Source organism: Scyliorhinus canicula, chromosome 14, assembly GCF_902713615.1.
Source record: "Scyliorhinus canicula chromosome 14, sScyCan1.1, whole genome shotgun sequence".
NCBI classification, from domain to species: domain Eukaryota; kingdom Metazoa; phylum Chordata; class Chondrichthyes; order Carcharhiniformes; family Scyliorhinidae; genus Scyliorhinus; species Scyliorhinus canicula.
Genome location: NC_052159.1, coordinates 150,699,470 through 150,718,781, shown reverse-complemented (window position 1 = coordinate 150,718,781; position 19,312 = coordinate 150,699,470). Strand labels below are relative to the sequence as shown.

At 50.6% G+C, this 19,312-nt stretch overlaps 1 protein-coding gene across 13 annotated transcripts in view; it reads right to left on the bottom strand.

The window, feature by feature from the left end:
* LOC119977407 (protocadherin-9) overlaps positions 1-19,312 on the bottom strand; it is an 809,945-nt gene that overhangs the window by 319,695 nt on the left and 470,938 nt on the right. For 8 of the 13 annotated variants that reach the window (XM_038818265.1, XM_038818267.1, XM_038818271.1 and 5 more), the window contains one exon: positions 11,870-12,071. In XM_038818265.1, the coding sequence (XP_038674193.1) occupies positions 11,870-12,071 (202 nt within the window). The remainder of the gene's footprint in view (positions 1-11,869; positions 12,072-19,312) is intronic. The other 5 variants (XM_038818269.1, XM_038818270.1, XM_038818274.1 and 2 more) reach the window with 1 other exon arrangement.

The window sequence follows — 19,312 nt, the reverse complement described above, 5'->3', positions numbered from 1 at the left end:
GCCCGGTTATGGGTCACGCACCAGGGTCAACACCACTCCTTTGTTCATGGACATTTATGTGCTTTTTCTCTTTTTTCTGTGGTTTTTTTTCCCTTTTTAGGGGGGTTTTTTTTTATTTTTTTTTTTATATTTTTATTTTTATTTTTTCCTGTTTGGGCTCTTTGTGCAGCTCGTGGAAGACACTGGAACTGGCTTGCCCCAGTGGGTGGGGAGGAGGGCGGGGAAACAAGGGGAATGGGACAGGAAGGCGCCGGAGTGTTGAGTCACCGGGCTAGCAGATTGGCTAGTCAAGGAAGTCAGATGGGGGGGGAAGTAACAGCCAGTAGATGGCGGGGGTGGGGGTATCGGGGGATGGGGTTAGGGGAGGGGGGGGTTGTTCTGCTGACGGGAGAGGGACTTGAAATAGGCACTGGAAAGGAGGTCGAGGGTGGAGGCAGCCGAAGGGCGGGCCAGGAATGGCGCGACGCATGGGTCAGGGGCCGGCCCGAGAAAGGCTATGGCTGACCGGCGGGGTGGGGGGGGTGGGATGTGCCCCCCGACCAGGCTGATCACCTGGAACGTCAAGGGACTGAATGGGCCGGTTAAGAGGGCGCGGGTGTTCGCGCACTTGCGGGCCCTGAGGGCGGACGTAATTATGTTGCAGGAGACACATCTGAAAGTGTCAGACCAGACCAGGCTAAGGAAGGGCTGGATTAGCCAGGTCTTCCATTCGGACTTGGACTCGAAGTCCAGAGGGGTGGCAATCATGATCAACAAGCGCGTGCAATTTGAGGCAGAGGGCATATCTGCAGACAGGGGGGGCAGATACCTGATGGTACGGGGCAGACTGGAGGGGAGAAGGGTGGTGCTGGTGAATATATATGCCCCGAACTGGGATGATGTGGACTTTATTAAAAGAGTGCTGGGGAAGATCCCGGACTTGGATTCTCGCAAGCTAATAATGGGAGGGGACTTTAACATGGTCCTTGACCCGACTTTGGATCGGTCGGGTCCCAGAACGGGTAGACTCTCAGCAATGGCAAGGGAGCTGAAAGGGTTTATGGGGCAAATGGGGGCAGTGGACCCCTGGAGAGAGGGACAGCCAACAGGAAGGGGCTACTCGTTTTACTCGCACGTCCATAAAGTATATTCCAGGATAGATTTCTTTGTAATAAGCAGGGACTGTATGGGGGAGGTAAAGAACACGGAATACTCAGCAATTACCATTTCAGACCATGCCCCGCATTGGGTGGACCTGCAGTTCGGGGGAGCGAGTTATCAACGCCCGCAATGGAGGCTAGATGTGGGACTGCTGTCGGAGGAGGGGATCTGCGAGAGGCTTCGGAAATGTATAAAAAATTACCTGCAGGTGAATGACACTGGGGAGGTCTCAGCGGCGACCGTGTGGGAGGCGCTAAAGGCAGTAGTTCGGGGGGAGCTGATTTCAATTGGGGCCCACAAAGCCAAGGCAGACCGGGCAGAGATGGATAGATTGGTCAGGGAAATGGGCCGGATAGATGAAGAGCACGCGGAGTCCCCGGGGGAGGTTTTACTCAGGGAAAGGCGGAGGCTACAGGCGGAACTGGGGGCACTATCCACGAGCAGGGCCGTGGAACAGCTTAGGAAGGCGAGGGGAGTGGTGTACGAGTATGGGGAAAAGGCTAGCAGGCTGTTAGCGCAGCAACTCAGGAGGAGGGAGGCGGCCAGGGAAATAGGTAGAGTGAGGGACGAGGGGGGGCGCAAAGTGGAGGATCCGGCAGAATTGAATAGGGTATTCCGGGACTTCTATCGTAAGCTGTATACTTCGGAGCCGCCGGAAGAACCGGAGGGGATGAAAAGGTTTCTGGACGGGTTAACATTCCCAACAGTTGGGGGGGGGCAAGTGGAAGAGCTGGGCGCCCCGATTAGAGTAGAGGAGGTATTGGGGGGCCTAAAGGCCATGCAATCGGGGAAGTCCCCGGGGCCGGATGGATACCCAGTAGAGTTTTATAGGAAGTTCTCTGAGCTGGTGGGCCCGGTCTTGGCGAGGGTTTTCAATGAGGCAAGGGACAGAGGGACCCTGCCGCCGACAATGTCACAAGCCACCATATCTCTGATATTGAAGCGGGGTAAAGACCCGGAGGTGTGCGGGTCCTACAGGCCAATCTCCCTGATTAATGTAGACGCCAAGCTCCTGGCAAAGGTACTGGCGGGGAGAATGGAGGACTGTGTACCGGAGGTGATTGGGGAGGATCAAACTGGGTTCGTTAAAGGTCGGCAGCTGGCGGCCAATCTGAGGAGATTGCTCAACGTGATAATGATGCCCCCGGCGGGTAGAGATGTGGAGGTAGTGGTGGCAATGGACGCCGAGAAGGCCTTTGACCGGGTAGAGTGGGACTATCTATGGGAGGTGCTCGGACGGTTTGGGTTCGGGGAGGGATTGGTGGATTGGATCAAATTATTATATCAGGCCCCGAGGGCCAGCGTCAGGACTAACAGAGAAGTGTCGGAGTACTTTAGGTTGTACCGAGGGACCAGGCAGGGCTGCCCGCTCTCCCCGCTGCTGTTTGCGCTGGCCATAGAGCCGCTGGCGATGGCGCTGAGAGCCGCAGAGGGTTGGAAGGGGATGGTGAGGGGCGGGGTTGAACACAGGGTTTCTCTTTATGCAGACGACCTGCTCCTGTACGTGTCGGACCCAGTGGCCGGGATGGGAACTATACTGGGAATGCTGAGGGAGTTCGGCCAGTTCTCAGGATACAAATTAAATACGGTCAAGAGTGAAATGTTTGTGGTCCAGGCAAGGGGCCAGGAGAATAGATTGAGAGGGCTACCGTTTAGGCTGGTTGAGGAAAATTTCCGGTATTTGGGAATCCAGGTGGCACGAGACTGGGGCAGGCTGCATAAGTTAAATTTGGCCAGGGTGGTGGAGCAAATGAAGGGAGAGTTTCGGAGATGGGATGCACTCCCGCTGTCGCTGGCAGGGAGGGTGCAGACTGTAAAGATGACAATCCTCCCTCGATTTTTGTTTATTTTTCAGTGCCTCCCGATCTTTATCCCACAGTCCTTCTTCAAAAGAGTTAACGGGCTGATCATGAGCTTTGTCTGGGCGGGAAAGTCTCCGCGGGTAAAGAAGGCGATGTTGGAGAGGAACCGCAGCGAGGGAGGGCTGGCTTTGCCGAGTCTGGTCAATTATTACTGGGCGGCCAACATCGCTATGATAAGGAAGTGGATGGTGGGTACGGGGTCTATTTGGGAGCGGGTGGAGGCGGCTTCGTGCAGGGGCTCCAGTTTGGAAGCCCTGGTCACGGCTCCTCTACCGCTGCCGCCGGCCAAGTACACCACCAGCCCGGTAGTGGTGGCGACCCTGCGGATATGGGGCCAGTGGAGGAGGCATGTGGGGGAGATGGGGGCGTCTGTCTGGGCGCCAATCTGCGACAACCATCGGTTTGCCCCCGGCAGTATGGATGGGGGGTTCCGAGTATGGCGGCGAGCAGGGGCGGGAAGGGTGGGTGATATGTTCCTGGAAGGGAGCTTCGCGAGTTTGAGGAGCTTGGAGGAGAAATTTGGGGTGGTAAGGGGAAATGATTTTAGATACCTACAGTTGCGGGACTTTGTTCGTAGACAGGTCCCATCTTTCCCGCGCCTCCCGCCAATGGGGATCCTAGACAGAATAGTCTCTGGGAGGGATGAAGGGGAGGGTAGAGTCTCGGGTATTTATAAGGTGCTCATGAGGGAGGAAGGGTCCCAGACAGAGGAACTGAAACTTAAATGGGAGGAGGAGCTAGGCGGGGAAATGGAGGATGGGCTGTGGGCAGAGGCCCTGAGTAGGGTAAACTCGACCGCGACATGTGCTAGGCTCGGGCTGATCCAATTTAAGGTCGTTCACCGGGCCCATATGACGGTGGCTCGGATGAGCAAATTTTTCGGGATAGAGGACAAATGCGCTAGGTGTGCGGGAGGACCAGCGAACCATGTTCACATGTTTTGGGCATGCCCTGAGCTGAGGGGGTACTGGGAGGGATTTGCGGGGGTCATGTCCCAGGTGCTAAAAACAAGGGTGGTGATGAGCCCAGGGGTGGCAATTTTTGGGGTTTCGGAAGACCCGGGCGTCCAGGGGGAGAAAGAGGCCGATGTGCTGGCCTTTGCTTCCCTGATAGCCCGGCGACGAATACTATTGGCGTGGAGGGACTCAAAGCCCCCGAAGACGGAGTGGTGGCTAGCGGACATGTCGAGTTTCCTGGGGATGGAAAAAATCAAGTTCGCCTTGAGGGGTTCTGTGCAGGGGTTCACCCGGAGGTGGCAACCATTTATTGACTTCTTTGCGGGAGAGTGAGCGTCAGCAGGGGGGGGTTAGAGTAGAGTAGGAGGGAAAATATGGCGGGTAGTACCGATGGGAGGGGAGCGGGCTTGTGCAATATGTTACGGTGGAAGTATTGAAAGAACGTGGATGTTTGCACATTTTTGCCTTTTTTGCTTCCTTTCTGATGATGTCTGTAACTGTTTATAAAGCCAAAAACTACCTCAATAAAATTGTTTATTAAAAAAAAAAAATCTGTTGAACTCAGCCTTGAAGAAATTCAATGACCCAGCCTCCACTGCTTTCCGTGGAATAGAAATCCACAGACTAATAATCCCCTGAGGGAAAGAAAAATCTCCTTATCTCCATCTGAAAAGGGAGACACCTTGGGCTGGATTTTCCGTTTTGGAGACAAAGTCCTCACGCCGGCGTGGGAACGGTGGACTTTTACGCCAGAAGAACTGGCGCAAAATGACCACCGATTCCCCGTATTGCTGGGGGCTAGCAGGGAGGCAGCGTTGAACTCTACCTGCCGATACGGGTCCCCGCACTTCCGGTTCTGTGGCCGTGCATGCGCACGACGGTGGCCTGCAACGGCCGCACCGTGCTTCATGGCGGACTCAGCTCGCTGACCCGGACCACAAAATACCGCCCCCCTTTCGCTGCTCGCGCGCCCTGGACTGCCCGCCCACAGTGCCCCCAGCCCTGAATGAAACCCCCCCGCCCACCGATCGGCACTCCACCAACTGTGGCGGCGCTGGACTGAGTCTGCAGCCACAACGCGAGGCTTCCGGATGGTGTCAGCACATGTAACCCACGCTGTCAGAATCTTGGCCGGTCGGGGATGGAGCAGCGTGGGCAGGCCTCAGGCAATGGCCTGAGGCCGTGGTTAATCTGCACGTAGGGGTACGCCACTTTTCAGGGTGCGGAGAATACAAAAACCTGCGCCGCTCCCATTATTGCCGTCAAAACGGATTCTCCGCCCCGTCGCCAAACGCGATTTCAGCATTGGGCTGCGGAGAATCCAGCCCCTTATTCTTAAACTTTTCCCACTAGTTCTAGTCTGCCCTCACAAGTGGAAACATCATCTTGGTATATTAGTATCAAATTCCCTTGGACCTTATGGCCAGGTTCTCCTTTCCGGGGACTAAGTCCCCACGTTGGCGGGAAAACCGGCGCCAACGACTCCGGCGATAACGGGCCCCCAAGGTGAGGAATTTTCACCTGCCGGAGAGGTTGGCGGCGCTCCAGCCGGCGGCGAAGGGACCGCACGAGTTTGCGCATGCGCCAAAGGGCCGGCGCGATCTCGCGCATGCACGGAACCACCGGCGTGTTTTGCTGCATGCGAGGGGGCTTCTCTGCACCACGCCAGCCATGGCGGAGCCCTACAGGGGCTGGCGCAGAAGGAAGGAGTGCCCCCATGGTACAGGCCCGCCCGCAGATCAGTGGGCCCCGATCGCGGGCCAGACCACCAAGGGGGCCCTCCCAGGCTCGGATCTCCCCTGCGCCCCCCCCCCCCTCCCCCCCCGAGGACCACCCCAGCCGACCCACCTGCCAGGTCCCGCCGTGTGGAACCATGCGTAACCCAAGCCGGCGGGACTGGCCAAAAACGGATGGCTACTCGGCCCATCGGGGCCCGGAGAATTGCCAGGGGGGCCGGCGTGGCGGGAATCCCGCCCCCGCCCAAAAAACAGCACCGGAGAATACAGCAGCCGGCATCGGGGTGGGATTCTCCGACCTGGCGGGGGGTTGGAGAATCCCGCCCAACATGTTTCAATAAGATAACCTCTCATTCTTCCTCACTCCACATGGAGGCTTCACCTGTTCAACTTTCCTTCAGAGAATAAGCCTCTACCATTTCATAAATCAGTCAAGTGACCCTTATCAGAACTGCTTCTGATGCAAATATACCCTTCCTCAAATAAGGAGACCAAAATTGTATGCAGCATTCCAGGAGTGGTCTCACCAAGGCTCTATCCAGCTGCAATAAACCTTTTCAACTTTTCCAGTCCATTTCCAACATTCCATTTGCCATCCTACCCACTTGTTGCATCTGCATACTAATATTTTGTGATTCATGTGGCAACTGGGATACCCAGATCCCTCTGTACCACCGGGTTTTGCAATCTCTCTCCATTCAAATGACGTACTGCTTTCAGAAATCTTCCTGACAAAGTGGAAAAGTTCACATTTTCTCACATTGTACTCCATCTGCCAATTTTTAAAATTGGAAAGTATTTCTGATGTGAAGCAGTGTCAGCATCAAACTCATCCAGGTTGGGTCCAGACTTTACTGAATGTGGAGTGGACTTTCATTGCGTGGTTTTATTGTTATTGATAATAAATGTTATTAAAAATGGAGCCAAATTCTCTGCGACAGAGATAGGACCACTGAGTCAGTACCAGCCGTACACTCCAGTTTTGAATGTGGGTAAGGTTTACTGATGCCCCCACTGCCCTGAGTTCTCACTTATGCCTCTAAACAGCTGATAGTCTAGACCAGTGGGCATATCCTGGTGGGCCGGGATTCTCCGAGACTCCGCGCCAAAATGGCGCTCGGCATGCGGGCGGAGAATGGGCCCTCAGACCTGCAATCAGGTCCATCGCCGGGACCCGATTCTCCGGCGACTGGAGAATCGGCGCCAGTCGGGGCCATTGAAAGAGGCCACCGCGGCGATTCTCTGCAGCCGACCGGCCGAATTCCTTCCGCCGTGATTCACGTATGGTTTCCCCCAAATTGAGCTTGGCATCGCGGCTGCAGTGGCCCTCCTGGTGGGAGGGAGGGGGTGGGTCAGTCTCTGGCGGGCCTCCACGAATGCCAGGCCCGCGATCGCACGCGGTCTGGGGGGGGGGGGTGCCTACCTCCTTCTGCACCGGCATGCTGGGTGGCTCCGCCATATTGTGCAGAGCTGGCGGGGAAGCGGCCGCCGTGCGCAAGCGCAGACCCGTTTCGCCCGCTGGGCGCATGCACGGCCGGCAGTGCAGGACCACGTACGGCAGCTGGAGCAGCACGGAGCAGGCTGGCACAGTGCTGGCACCCTGTGGGCTACGGAATCGCTGGGCCAAGATGCTAGTTGACGCCGGCGTGAAACACTCCATCTGGAACGATGAGAGAAGCAGATGATCCCAGAGCAAGAAGTAAATGGCTGTGAAGGCGGACATCAGCAAGATGTGTGACATTTCCGTGGCAATCTCCTGATGATGCAAACTTGTGGCCATTCATCTCAGAATATCCAGAATGCTTAACATGTATTATCCCATAATTACCAATCAAAACTCATCACAATCTGGCTATTCCACGTGAGGGAAGTTTCAGCAACTTGGATCTATTCTCATTGGAGTTTAGAAGAATGAGAGGTGATCTTATTGAAACACATAAGATTCTGAGGGTACTTGACAAGGTAGATGCTGAAAGGATGTCTTCCCTTGTGAGGGAACGTAGAACAACTTTCAAAATAAGGGGTTTCCCATTTAAGATGGAGATGAGTTCATAAGCTCATAAGATATAGAAGCAGAACTGTGTTCTTCGGCTCACTGAGTCTGCTCGCCATTCTATCATGGCTGATATGTTCCTCATCTGTTACCTGCAATGTTACAGACCAAGAGCTGGATTGTGAAATCAGCCAGAGCATCTCCTCCCTAGAACAGATGACCAAGGAGCGGGAGTCGGCAATTTAGCCTCCCGAGCCTAACACGCTCAATGTGATCATGGCTGATCCCATCCTGGCCTCAGCTCCACCATCCTATCCGTTCTCCATAACCCTTCAACCCATTACCAATTTAAAATCTATCTAACTACTCCTTAAATTTACTCACTGAATCTGCATCCACCGCACTCTGGGGTAGCTAATTCCACAGATTCACAACCCTGCGCCGGGTCAGAGAATCGCCGGCGGGCCGTGCGAATCGCGCCACGCCACCCCGATGCTGGCACGCGAATTGGCGCCGGCGTGGTTGGTGTGGCGCCGGTCGCTGGCCGCTCTAGGCGGCCGGCCCACTGGTTCTCCAGCCCGAGTGGGCTGAGTGGCCGTAATAAAAGAGCCGAGTCTCACCGCCGCCATTCTAACCTGCTCTGCGCCGGCGGGACCTCGGTGTGTAAGGGTTGGGTGGCGGCCTTTGGAGGGGGTTCGACTCTGGGCGGCCTCCGATGTGGCCTGGCCCGTGATCAGGGCCCACCGATCGGCGGGCTGGCCTCTGTGGCTGGTGGCCTCCTTTCCTACGCACCAGCCACTGTAGTCTTGTGCCATGTTGCGTCGGGGCCGGCGCGTTGAAGGAGGCCACTGCGCATGCATGCATTGGTGCCGGTGCCACTGCGCATGTCCTCCTTGACACCGGCGTAACTGCGCATGCGCAGATCCCGCAGCGCACAGTTCCCGCCGGGATCTGCAGCTGGAGCGGCGCTAACTGCTCCAGCGCCATGTTGGCCCTCTGGAGGGGCCAGAATTAGTCGTGGGAGCGGCCCGTTCATGGCATCGTAAAACGCAAAAGCGTTTACGATGGCGTGGACACTCTGCCACAGGATTGGAGAATCCCGCCCAGAGTTTCTCCTCAAATCTGTCTTAAATTTGCTACCTCTTACTCTAAGATTATGACCTCTCATTTTAGAATGCCCCACAAGAGGATGCATCAGCTCCATGTCTAATTTATCCATACCTGTTAGCACCTTGTACACCTCAATTAGATCTCCTCATTTTTTTAAACTCTTTCTTCTAAAAAGAGAGTATGGTTCTACTCTAAACCATTCAATCCCACCTCATACAACAAACCCTCATCTCTGGAATCAGTCCAGTGAACCTCCTCTTAACTACTTCCAACGCCACTACATCTTTCCCTAAATAAGGGGACCAAAACTGTGCGCAATACTCCAGGTGTGGTCTGACCATTGCCTTGCATAGTTAGTATATGAGGAGGAATTTCTTCCCACAAAGGGATTTTATTGTTTGCAATTCCCTCGACCAGCAAGCCTGGTTCACTAAATATATTCAAGGCAGAGTTTTTTGATCCACAAGGGAATTAAGGGTTATGGGGGACAGGCAGGAAAATGGAGCTAAGGGCACCTTAGATCAGCCATGAACTTACTGACTGGGTGACCTCCTCCTATTTGCTGCGTTCTTATGTGGATGTGATTGGCACAGCATTGCATCCAACCCTTGGTTAGAGGAAATAATCTGAAGAAAGCCCTTCCCCGTCACTTGATGCACATCTCACACTCTGCCGTTTGTCCCAGCACTGAACCCAATCATTATTGCCCTCCCACCCCCAATGTTCATGATGGGGTGGTCTTCATTTTACATAAACCACGTTACGGTCTCTGAATATTTAAATACATTTTCATGAAAAGTCTTATTTTCTTTGGGAATTTTAAGGAGCACACTCTCTCCTCGTTTCACCAGCATCACCCAGTGTTTCTAAGCCTCACTCTTCAAGCTCTCACAATTATGTTAGTGCTGGAAAATGATGGAAGGCTCACTTAAGCTGTCAAAAAAAATTGAAACATATTTTATGGACAGGACACAAATTGGGGAACAGTGGTTTAAACAGAAATAAATGGCACGTCAAGGTCGATCTTACTCACTCACTCATGAAGTGCAATCCCTTGCACTTAGTGCACTGTTATGAACAAACTATTTCTCTCCAAAGTGTGCTCATTATTTCCTTTTGCAGTTACTATAATGCCACATGTCACTAATGCCACACAGTTAACTTTAATGAAACACAACATTTGCATGGAATTTCTAGTCTTACTCAGCCAATACATTCTGAAATGTTCAACACACACATTTAAACTCAACTCGGTTAAACAATGCAAAGAGAAAAATAACATTTGAAAGCGAGAAAAATAACATTTGAAAGCAACCCAAAAAAAATCCCGCATCGGCATCTTTTTGCCCCTGAATCCTCGTTATATTGTTCACATCTGATGGAAATTCCAGTGATGTCCTCCCCACCCCCACCCCACCCCATCCTCAGCCAGGTCCTGATGTCTCACAGACTGATGACGTCACTGGAACTCAATGTGCCACTGGAACTCATGACATCATTGGGACCAATAGCATCACAGGAACCAATAATATCCCAGGGACCAATTACATCACCAGACCAATGACATCATGGGAATCAATGATATCAGGACCAATAATATCACTGTGGTCAATGACATCACTGGGACCAATAGCATCACGGGAAGCAATAATAACACAGGGGCCAATTACATCACTGGGACCAATGACATCACTGGGACCAATGACATCACTGGAACCAATGACATCATGGGAACCACTGATATCAGGACCAATAATATTACAGTGGTCAATGATATCACTTGGACCAATAACATCACGGGAACCAATAATATCACAGGGACCAATGACATCACTGGACCAATTACATCATGGGAATCAATGATATCAGGACCAATAATATCACTGTGGTCAATGACATCACTGGGACAAATGGCATCACGGGGACAAATTACATCACTGAGAACCATTACAACATTTGAACTCATGACATCACTGGAACCCAATGATGTCACTGGAACCTAATGACATCACTGGGACCTCATGACATCGTTGGTACCTAATTGCGTCACTGGGAACCAATAGCATCAACAACTAACCCACATGCACTTCTGCCAGGAGCCGGATGACAGTGATAAAGATCAGACCAGTGGATCATTCCATGCTGATAACTTACTGACCGATCGTGAATATGTTGAAAGCAGCACCAAAACAGGACTCCTAACTGCTCATTCATACTTAGGCCAGAGGAAGTATCCAAAGGCTGACGTCCCTTGCAAAAGCCAAGTCAACATGTAAACATAATGCAAGTAGATCATCCTGACGGTCAATGGTGTCAGTATAAAAGAAGTCATCAATCAGTGTCAAGTGGTATCCAAAAGTCAATGTGCCTTCCCAAACAGTAGAAATAGCCCCCAATTATTTATTGGCACTCTTTGGTTGCGATAATGTGGCACAACTCAGAAGGAAGCCAAGCACACAACATATAAACCTGGAGTAGAGCACTGAGTGTTAAAATGCAGAAGTGAAGTTCCTCCTACAACAGAGATTAGGGCTTTGCCTGCTTTTCTCCCTGCTTACTGACCCAGTAATCAAATCCGAGGAACACACAGGTCCAAACTCTCCGATTTCCGTGAACGAGATGGCACGGGTCGTTAACATGAGAGAAAAAAAGCAGGCATTCTCCAGTAAAAGATTTTTGTTGGAGGAGAGATTTCACCCTTTTTAGAAGTTTTGGTAGTAAAACATCAAATGCCCCCCCCCCCCCCCCCCCCCCCGCCCTACAGCACACACCTCCGCCTTAGTACTGTGCAGGAACAAAGGTGTAATAATATTGTGCAGCAGTCAATAAAACCTGCAGCAGCTCCACACATTGCTCATGGGCGCATTCAGAATCAAAAAAAAAAGCAGGAAGGTGTTCAGAATCAGAAGTTTGAAAGTGGGACCCATGATGGGCGCGGCGGGCAGATGAGGGGAGGGCGTGCTGTTGGTTCGCTCCGAAAGTCAATTTGGCACAAAGCAAGGTTGCGCGTACATTTCCAGTTTACAACAGCCACAGGTGGAAAGGCGAAACGGAAAAAAGGTGGTCACTTACTAGAATTTGGGTCAGAGTTGCCGTCGGCCTCGGTCCTCTTGTCTGGGGAAGCCTGCTCGTAGAACTCGTCCTGCGGCTGAACCAGAGGGAGAGGGTGTGAGATCAGCGTGCCACCACTTACTGGTTCGTGCTCTCCTAAACCACTATCACTGCAGCTTTCCTGGGAGCCGTCGGGCAGATGAAATGTAACCCGGCGCTGAGACTAGAAAGAAGGGCAAAGAACATGGAAGTTAATGCTCTTCTTTGCTTTACCAGCCCCCCCAATTTTGGACAAATTATTGTGGGTCTTTTTTCAGTCACCCACACCCCCGCAACCATGATTACAGAATCATTTGGTGCCAATTCCGTCTACAACAAGCTCCCACACCAGACGGAAAGGATTTATCAAAAACGCAATTCTATATTCAAACATTTCGTAATATATGTTTCTCCTATCAATATTGTTTCATCCAAGTGTGTGTAATGATGGATGAGCTACATATATTACTATGGCTCCTTGAATGTAGTAATGTGTCCTAAACACACAAAGTAAAATGTGCATCGATTTAGGCTCAAGTCAGAGGAAACAAGGCTTTTGCCCAAACAGTGGCAAACTATAAGTGGTATAGGATTATACAAACATCGCCCTGATAGCTGTTATCGGCTGCCTATAGATTACAGATGGGATCCTCCTCCCTCCCAGATGCATGTTTCTCGACAGCAGGAGGCAGCGCGCCGTTCTCTAGTGGTGGAATTCTCTGCTCCCGCCGCTGTCAATGGATTTTCCCACTGAAGCCATCCCATGCCGCCGGGAAAGCCCGGGTGTGCTGCCGTGGGGGGAGGGCAGAGAATCCCGCCACCAGCAAATGGCCGGAGAATTCCCGCCCACATCTACAACTCGCATAACATGCAGTTAACAGAGTAACCTTTCCCAAGGCGCTGATCAGATGAAACACTGGAGGAGATACTAGTTAGAAGGACTTTAAAAGCTTTGTCAAAGGTGCATGTTTTAAAGACCATCTTAAAGGAGCAGCGAGAGAGAGACACGCAGAGGGATTTCCAGGTTGGCTGTGCTCTTGTTTAACTATTATCATTGGAGGGGTGCCTGGAAAATCCCTCCATAAATGGCTTTCAGCGTAGATGGAGCCAATCTACACATAGGCAATTCAATAAACAGAAGACTGATAAGGCAGAAGGGATTGAAGGCCAGGTCTAAAGCTACGCCATGCAAATCAATCATCCAAAATGACTGCTTCAATCTAAGAATCACTTGTTGCTTTTGAAAATGTGTGAGGGGCATGTATGGGTCTCAAACACAGTGTTAGAGAATCATTTATATCACTGACAAAAGTGTACACAACAAATACCGGAGGTGTAATGGGTCATATCAGTACAATGCACAGCTTTGGCACTGACCAGCAATTTATTCCGTTTTTCACCACTGTTTTCGTGCATGCAATTTCCTCAGGACAGAACGAAGAGAAGGAATCAGTCACATCCATTTGAAAAGCAATGCATGAACTGTTAAAAGATCAACAAAAATGTGGGCATTGACAGTAACAGAAATTGTGACAGGGAAGAGGATTATTTCCAACAATTAACAGATTGGATGTGAATGGGTTTTTTTTTAAAGTTTCAGTGCCTGAGACAGTACACAGTGGGAAACTTGGTGAAGTGTGATTAAAAAGGTTGAAAACAGAATTATGGCAAAAAAAACAAAGACGCTTTAATCAGTGATGGCTGGCAATGTTCTTCGCGAAACCATAGAGTAATTGAATCATAGAAGGATTACAGTACAGAAGGAGGCTACTCGGCTCATCATATTCATGCTGGCTCCCTGCAAGAGCAACTTACCGAACCCCTGCCTTTTCCCTGCAGTCCTGCAATTTCCTTTTCTTTCAGGTGCTTAATTATCATTCCCTCTTGACAGCCAGGTTCAAATCTGCCTCCACCATGCTATCAGACAGTGCATTTCAGATCCAAACCACTGGCTGTGAAAAAATAACTTCTCCTCATGTTGCCATTGACCCTTTTGTGCAGTCACCTTAAATCTGCGTCTCTGGTACTCAACCCTAATTTGTATCTAAATTACATGGAAACCATGAGGGTAATTGGAGTCACTTACTTCAAATTTGATCAAATTCTACTTGACCCTGCACTGTCGAACTAAAATCCCTCCTTGTGTGCTGTCGCACAGACAATGGCCTCCACTTCTATACTTTGAAGTGCTCTGAACAACCTTCATTTGAAACTCAGGTATTATTGTCATTACAATAAGTTGACGCACAAGAAAAAATTCTCTGACAGACTCCTATTGTGACCTTGGCTTCCTCTGGGCTGCATCTATTTTTCTATGTCGCCTGGCTCTGTGAGGGCCTGTGTCACTTTCACATTCAGCAGAACCGCAACAGGCTGTGGCCTTTGTATCGCCTCTTCTGCACACAATTCAAAATCAAATCACATATTGAACTGCAACTTGAATGAAAGGGAATACAATTTTGTCTGAGTTTTAAAACTGTGAATTCCTGGTGCCTTCCGAGCTCAAGGCCACATTGTCAGGGCAATGATGGGTCACTGCCAGACGATTTAGCCGCTGTATTTCCTTCAGCGTGGAACGAGATATGTGTCAGAAGCTGGAAAGGTAGCTGGCCGCAAGTACCGCGTGTGGTAATAGGTTACAAATATCTTGGCAAGTAAAACATCAGGGTTGAACCCTGCATTTTCCTTCACCGCAATCTTTGCACAGTTTAGGAAAAGTGCTGGCTCCTTTAATGGACGAGCAGAGGTGGGTACATTGTGTCGACTGGGGGTTTCTCGGGGATTACAAGGTGAGAATGGGTAAAGTCTGCCTGGTGCAATGCCAAATCCAGTTTATTCCACACAGTTCCCGCTCTGTTTCAATTTAATTTTCAGCTTTGCAAAGTGAAGGTAGTAGCTTCAATAATGGGGCTGATTCATTGGATTCGAGGCACTAACGCAGTAATGAATGCCACAATGCATCCCATTGTTTCACACGCTGGAAAGTAGCTCTAACCTTTAGTTTTAAAGACCAAAAACGCAAACCACTGTTTCTCTAGCTATCTTCAATTTTATCCTTTTCAAAGGAAGAGATTCAGAAAACAAAACGCCATTCTTCGAGCCTCCAGACTCTAACAGTTCTGAACACCCCAGAAAGGAATGTGCAGCGGATCTGGATAAAAGCAGCATCCTTTGCTGAATAGCGGTTCGCTTCTTTTTTTATCCGAAGCCACCAGTGTAACCCGAATGGAATTCTTTCAGGCAGCACAGCACTGATAAGCAATTGATTTACTCTGACAGGCTGGAAATGCCTAATTCTAAAATCCAACGCTGTGCTCTCTCACTCTTGGGGAGGAGGGGGGAATATAAAATGTAAGCTTTATGTCCTTTATCGCGAGTGAACACAGGACTGTTTAACCTCTTGAGAACTACAGCTCCTTGAAGATGTGCATGTTTTCTGCCTGATAGCAGGCATTAAGAGACAGCGCTTCCGGCAGAGGTTCTCCCGTACATCTGCCGTAACTCTGGTGGAGGAGCGATGAAATTCCCAGAAATCAATACGACAGACGATTGGGGACAAAAAAAAACCTCCTTGGAAATTTGCCCAGTAACTGATCCTCTAGGTTTAAAGGGGACTGGCGGCTGGTTTGCAGACAATGTTTCCCATGTCCTCTTTACGGGGCTTGTGGCGATATCACCGGTGAGGGATTAGCCTTCCAGAGTGGCAGCTGGAAAGTGGGTGGGAGCAGCTTAATCTACCGGGTCAGCACAGGGGGTGGCTGTGATGGCCATGGGTGGGGCCCTGTGAGATGCCAGACTGATAAACGCTTGGTTCCCAGCCTCAAGAGGGCTGAAGACCCTCAATCGAGGGAGAGTGGTGGGGGTGGGAAGGACGAGTGCAGTCAGAATAAGCCCCCACACTCCGGTTGCACATTGAAGCCAGAGGGTATGAAATATCTGGAACTTCAAGGGCGCTTGTTACGGAGGCCAGGGATTAGTGTCTGGGTGGCTGGCTGTTCCAGTTCGATGGTTCCTTTCATCCAGGGCCCATAAAAGCTAGGGAAATAAGTATGAAGTTGACTGCTAATTGCTGTCTTCACATACATTAGATATGTCTCATCTGCCACAAGGGTAAACCAGTTGCTGAATCAGCTCCCTGACTCTTCCTTGATGAGTCAATTGTGCCAATTTAGTCAGAATTGAATGCAGTAGTGTGCCACTGATTGCTTCTAATTGCTAACAGGGTGGGGGATGTCCGACTGGACTGTCTGTCCATGTACCATGGGTATATTCATGGCTGGGTGCCCCTGGGGAGAGAGCATGCGGTATCCACTGGCACCCTCGAGACCTTCTATGCCCGCTGGGGCTGGGGTACTTCATTGCCCCCTTTGATCACATTTTGGGTTTGATGTTTTAAGTCTCATTTGTGATTTCTTTTTGTTTAAGGCAGTTTCCCTTTAAGGGGCGGCCCCTTTCAATTTATCCCTCAGTTTATTTGGTTTAGTTAATTGTTTATGCAAAATAGTTGGAAGCCCAGCCCCCAAGCATTGAACTCCAAGGCTGGTACTTACATCTCCATAACAGAGAGGTAACACAAAAGTGGCTCCCAATGCAAGGTACTATGTTGAATGTGCTCATCAGTCACCCCGTTCAGGGTATGATCGGAGGCAGTGTCTCGTTCCCCTGTGAGGTCAGAAAGCAGGTGCACCAAAGGTGTTCAATTGCCCTCAGTCCTCACCCTTGGGGAGTGCATGTGGCCCTCTGAGGTTCGAAGATTAAAAGTGTTTCACTCAAGTGCAGTTGAAAGGGACAACTGGGGGGAAGAGACTATTGTGTGACTAGAGAGGGAGTGAGGCTTAGTTGAAAGGCGCTCACATGGGTGGATATCCCAGATTCTGAGAGGACTGTGGGTTAGGACAATGTCAGGAATTCTTATCGCTCTCTTTGAACTTTCCTTCCTTTAAGTTTTCGATTTGGGAGAATTATGGAGCTAGGCGAGCCGGCAATTCTTTTGATTGCTATTGAACGGAAGCATTGAGATCACCAAGTCGCTGCATGTGGCTGAGACTAAGTGCCCTGAAGAGGAGAGATACGCTGAGCCTATTGATCTTCTGGGAACAGGGCCACAGATGGTGGAACCTTGGAGGTGACAGTACCGGCCGAGGGTATTCTGCCCCACTACCTCCTACCTCCAGGTGTTCAGTGCTGGAGAGGATTGCTGGGCAAGAATGGTGGACCAGCTGATGCAAGAGTTAGCACCACATGGACTGGATGGTTTCCCATGGCCTCTGGCCCTGAAAGTCACTGCTGTTCCGAATGTCCATGCTCTTTCAGGACAGCACAGGTGACCTATGCAGCATTTCCCAGACTGCATGCATCAGTGCATAAGGGAGGTCACAGATGCACTGTTTGCAAGGACCCACATAGACATCAACATGGACTGGAACCCAGCAAGCCAGGGCCACAGGCTTCACCCACCTGGCAGGCATGCTCCAGGTGCAAGGTGTCATCTACTGCACCAACGTGGTCCTGCACTCTCCATAGTGGCATGGGAAGTCAGTGAAAGTGGGCTGTGAGGAGATTATCTACTGGGGGGGAACCATGAGGAGTAGTGCAAGGGTGTGGGGGGAGATAAGGGTGGCATGACAAATCTTGGGACCCTGTGAGATGGCTGGGAGAGAGATGACCATGGAGCTGTGATGGGTGTGTTAAGGGGTGCAGCGGGAGACATGAGGAGGCAGACTTATCCTGGCTGCACAAAGAAGGCCATTCATCTTTTTTTGGCACTGCAGCTCCGTCCTCTTGTGGAGCGAGTTGGCACTCACTATCGCGGCTACAGCCTCACAGGCAGGGTTGGTGACCTTGCTTGCTAGATATCTGGCCACTTATGGTCCAGGATGTCATGCCTCTACTTGACACCATCCAGAGGTTTGATGAGGGCTCCCTCCGTGAAAGGAGGGGCTGTGCCCTCCTCGCATCCACCTCCTGGAGTTGGAACACGCGCTGGGCAGTGCTGCCGCGGTTTTTAAAAGGAGCAGCCCACTTATTGCAACGATTATGTTTTTTCCCGGGGCGAGCGAATCAGCGGCAAGCCGGCACGGGCGCGGCATGAAACATGTGGGGGAAAAAAATCTTTTTGTAAAGGAGGCTGAATACACGGCCAGTTTTCCCACCAACGGGATTCTCCCTGGTTTTCCCGCCAGGACCGACACTTTAAATGGGTGGAAGATTGCGATATTATTTTCAAAGTGTCGCCACTGCTGCAAGGTGGGGAAAACACGGCAGCTGATTTGCATTCAGCCGCTCTGATGAAAGCGATTAACCCGAGATGCCGACTTTCATTCTCCCATCTCCGACGCTGCCTGACCTGCTGTGTGTTTCCCACCATTTTCCACTTTTCCTTTCCCCAGTGTTTAGCTCTTGTTTCCGCACGGGCGAAGGTTGTTTAAAAACTACGGGTGGTCGTATCAAGCGGTCCCACTGAAGTCAACGGGGATTTGAACGAGTCGTCACACCCGCTGCGGGAAACCCTGCCGTGGCAGTGACAGGAATGTCCCAGCGGATGTGTCGATGATTTCGATTTTTCAGGCTTTGGACAGACTTGAAATGGACTTTAAGCCACCCAGTTCAAGGGCAATCTGGGATGGGTAACAAATGCCGAACTTGCCAGCGATGCCCACATACCATGAAAGAATGGACATAAATGTTGTGATTGGATGAAAGTAGCAATGCCCCTTTTTCATATTTTTCAGGTGTATTCCAATAAACTCCTGAGACGACATTTCAGTTGTTTTGTTCCGAATGAAGTTGCAATGTAGCCAGCATTGCAAGTTGCCTAGCAGTACCAGGCAGTTAACTTTCCTCTCCATGATGTGTACTAATGGAATTGTGCCTGCTGAGTGTGAGTTTGGCAATGGAGACCTTCAGTAAACAAACCTGCCAGCATTTTTATTTTTCTTGACAGCAGGGAGGGGCATGAAATAAGATTCTACCTCAGGCCTCCGTTCAGTACGAGTTACAAATATCTGTAGAGGTAGCAATGGCACATCGCAGTGTGCTATCTGTCACGTATGGACCCAATCTGACTCTCTCATTCAGGTCACCTTCGAATTACTCTGCGAGCATATTGTGATTGTATGCAGTTCCTTAACACACTTATTTTAAAAGGGTTAATGCTTCCACTGAACGAGTGCGCAAGGGACCTGGAAAAAATGCTTTATATGTTCTTTTGTTTATCTTCAAACACAGTGATGCTTAAGGTTGTGAATTATATTGCATTATCCCCCAACGCTGACCCCTGCGTATCGTGCACAACATTAATTCTTAATGAGTAACACTACCAACTCTGCTCCACCCCCAGTGCTGCTCGGAGCTGACAATACTTTGAAAAGATTTTGTAGTGAAAACGAAGCCGCCTCCATCAGCTTTACAATAGTCAGATTATTT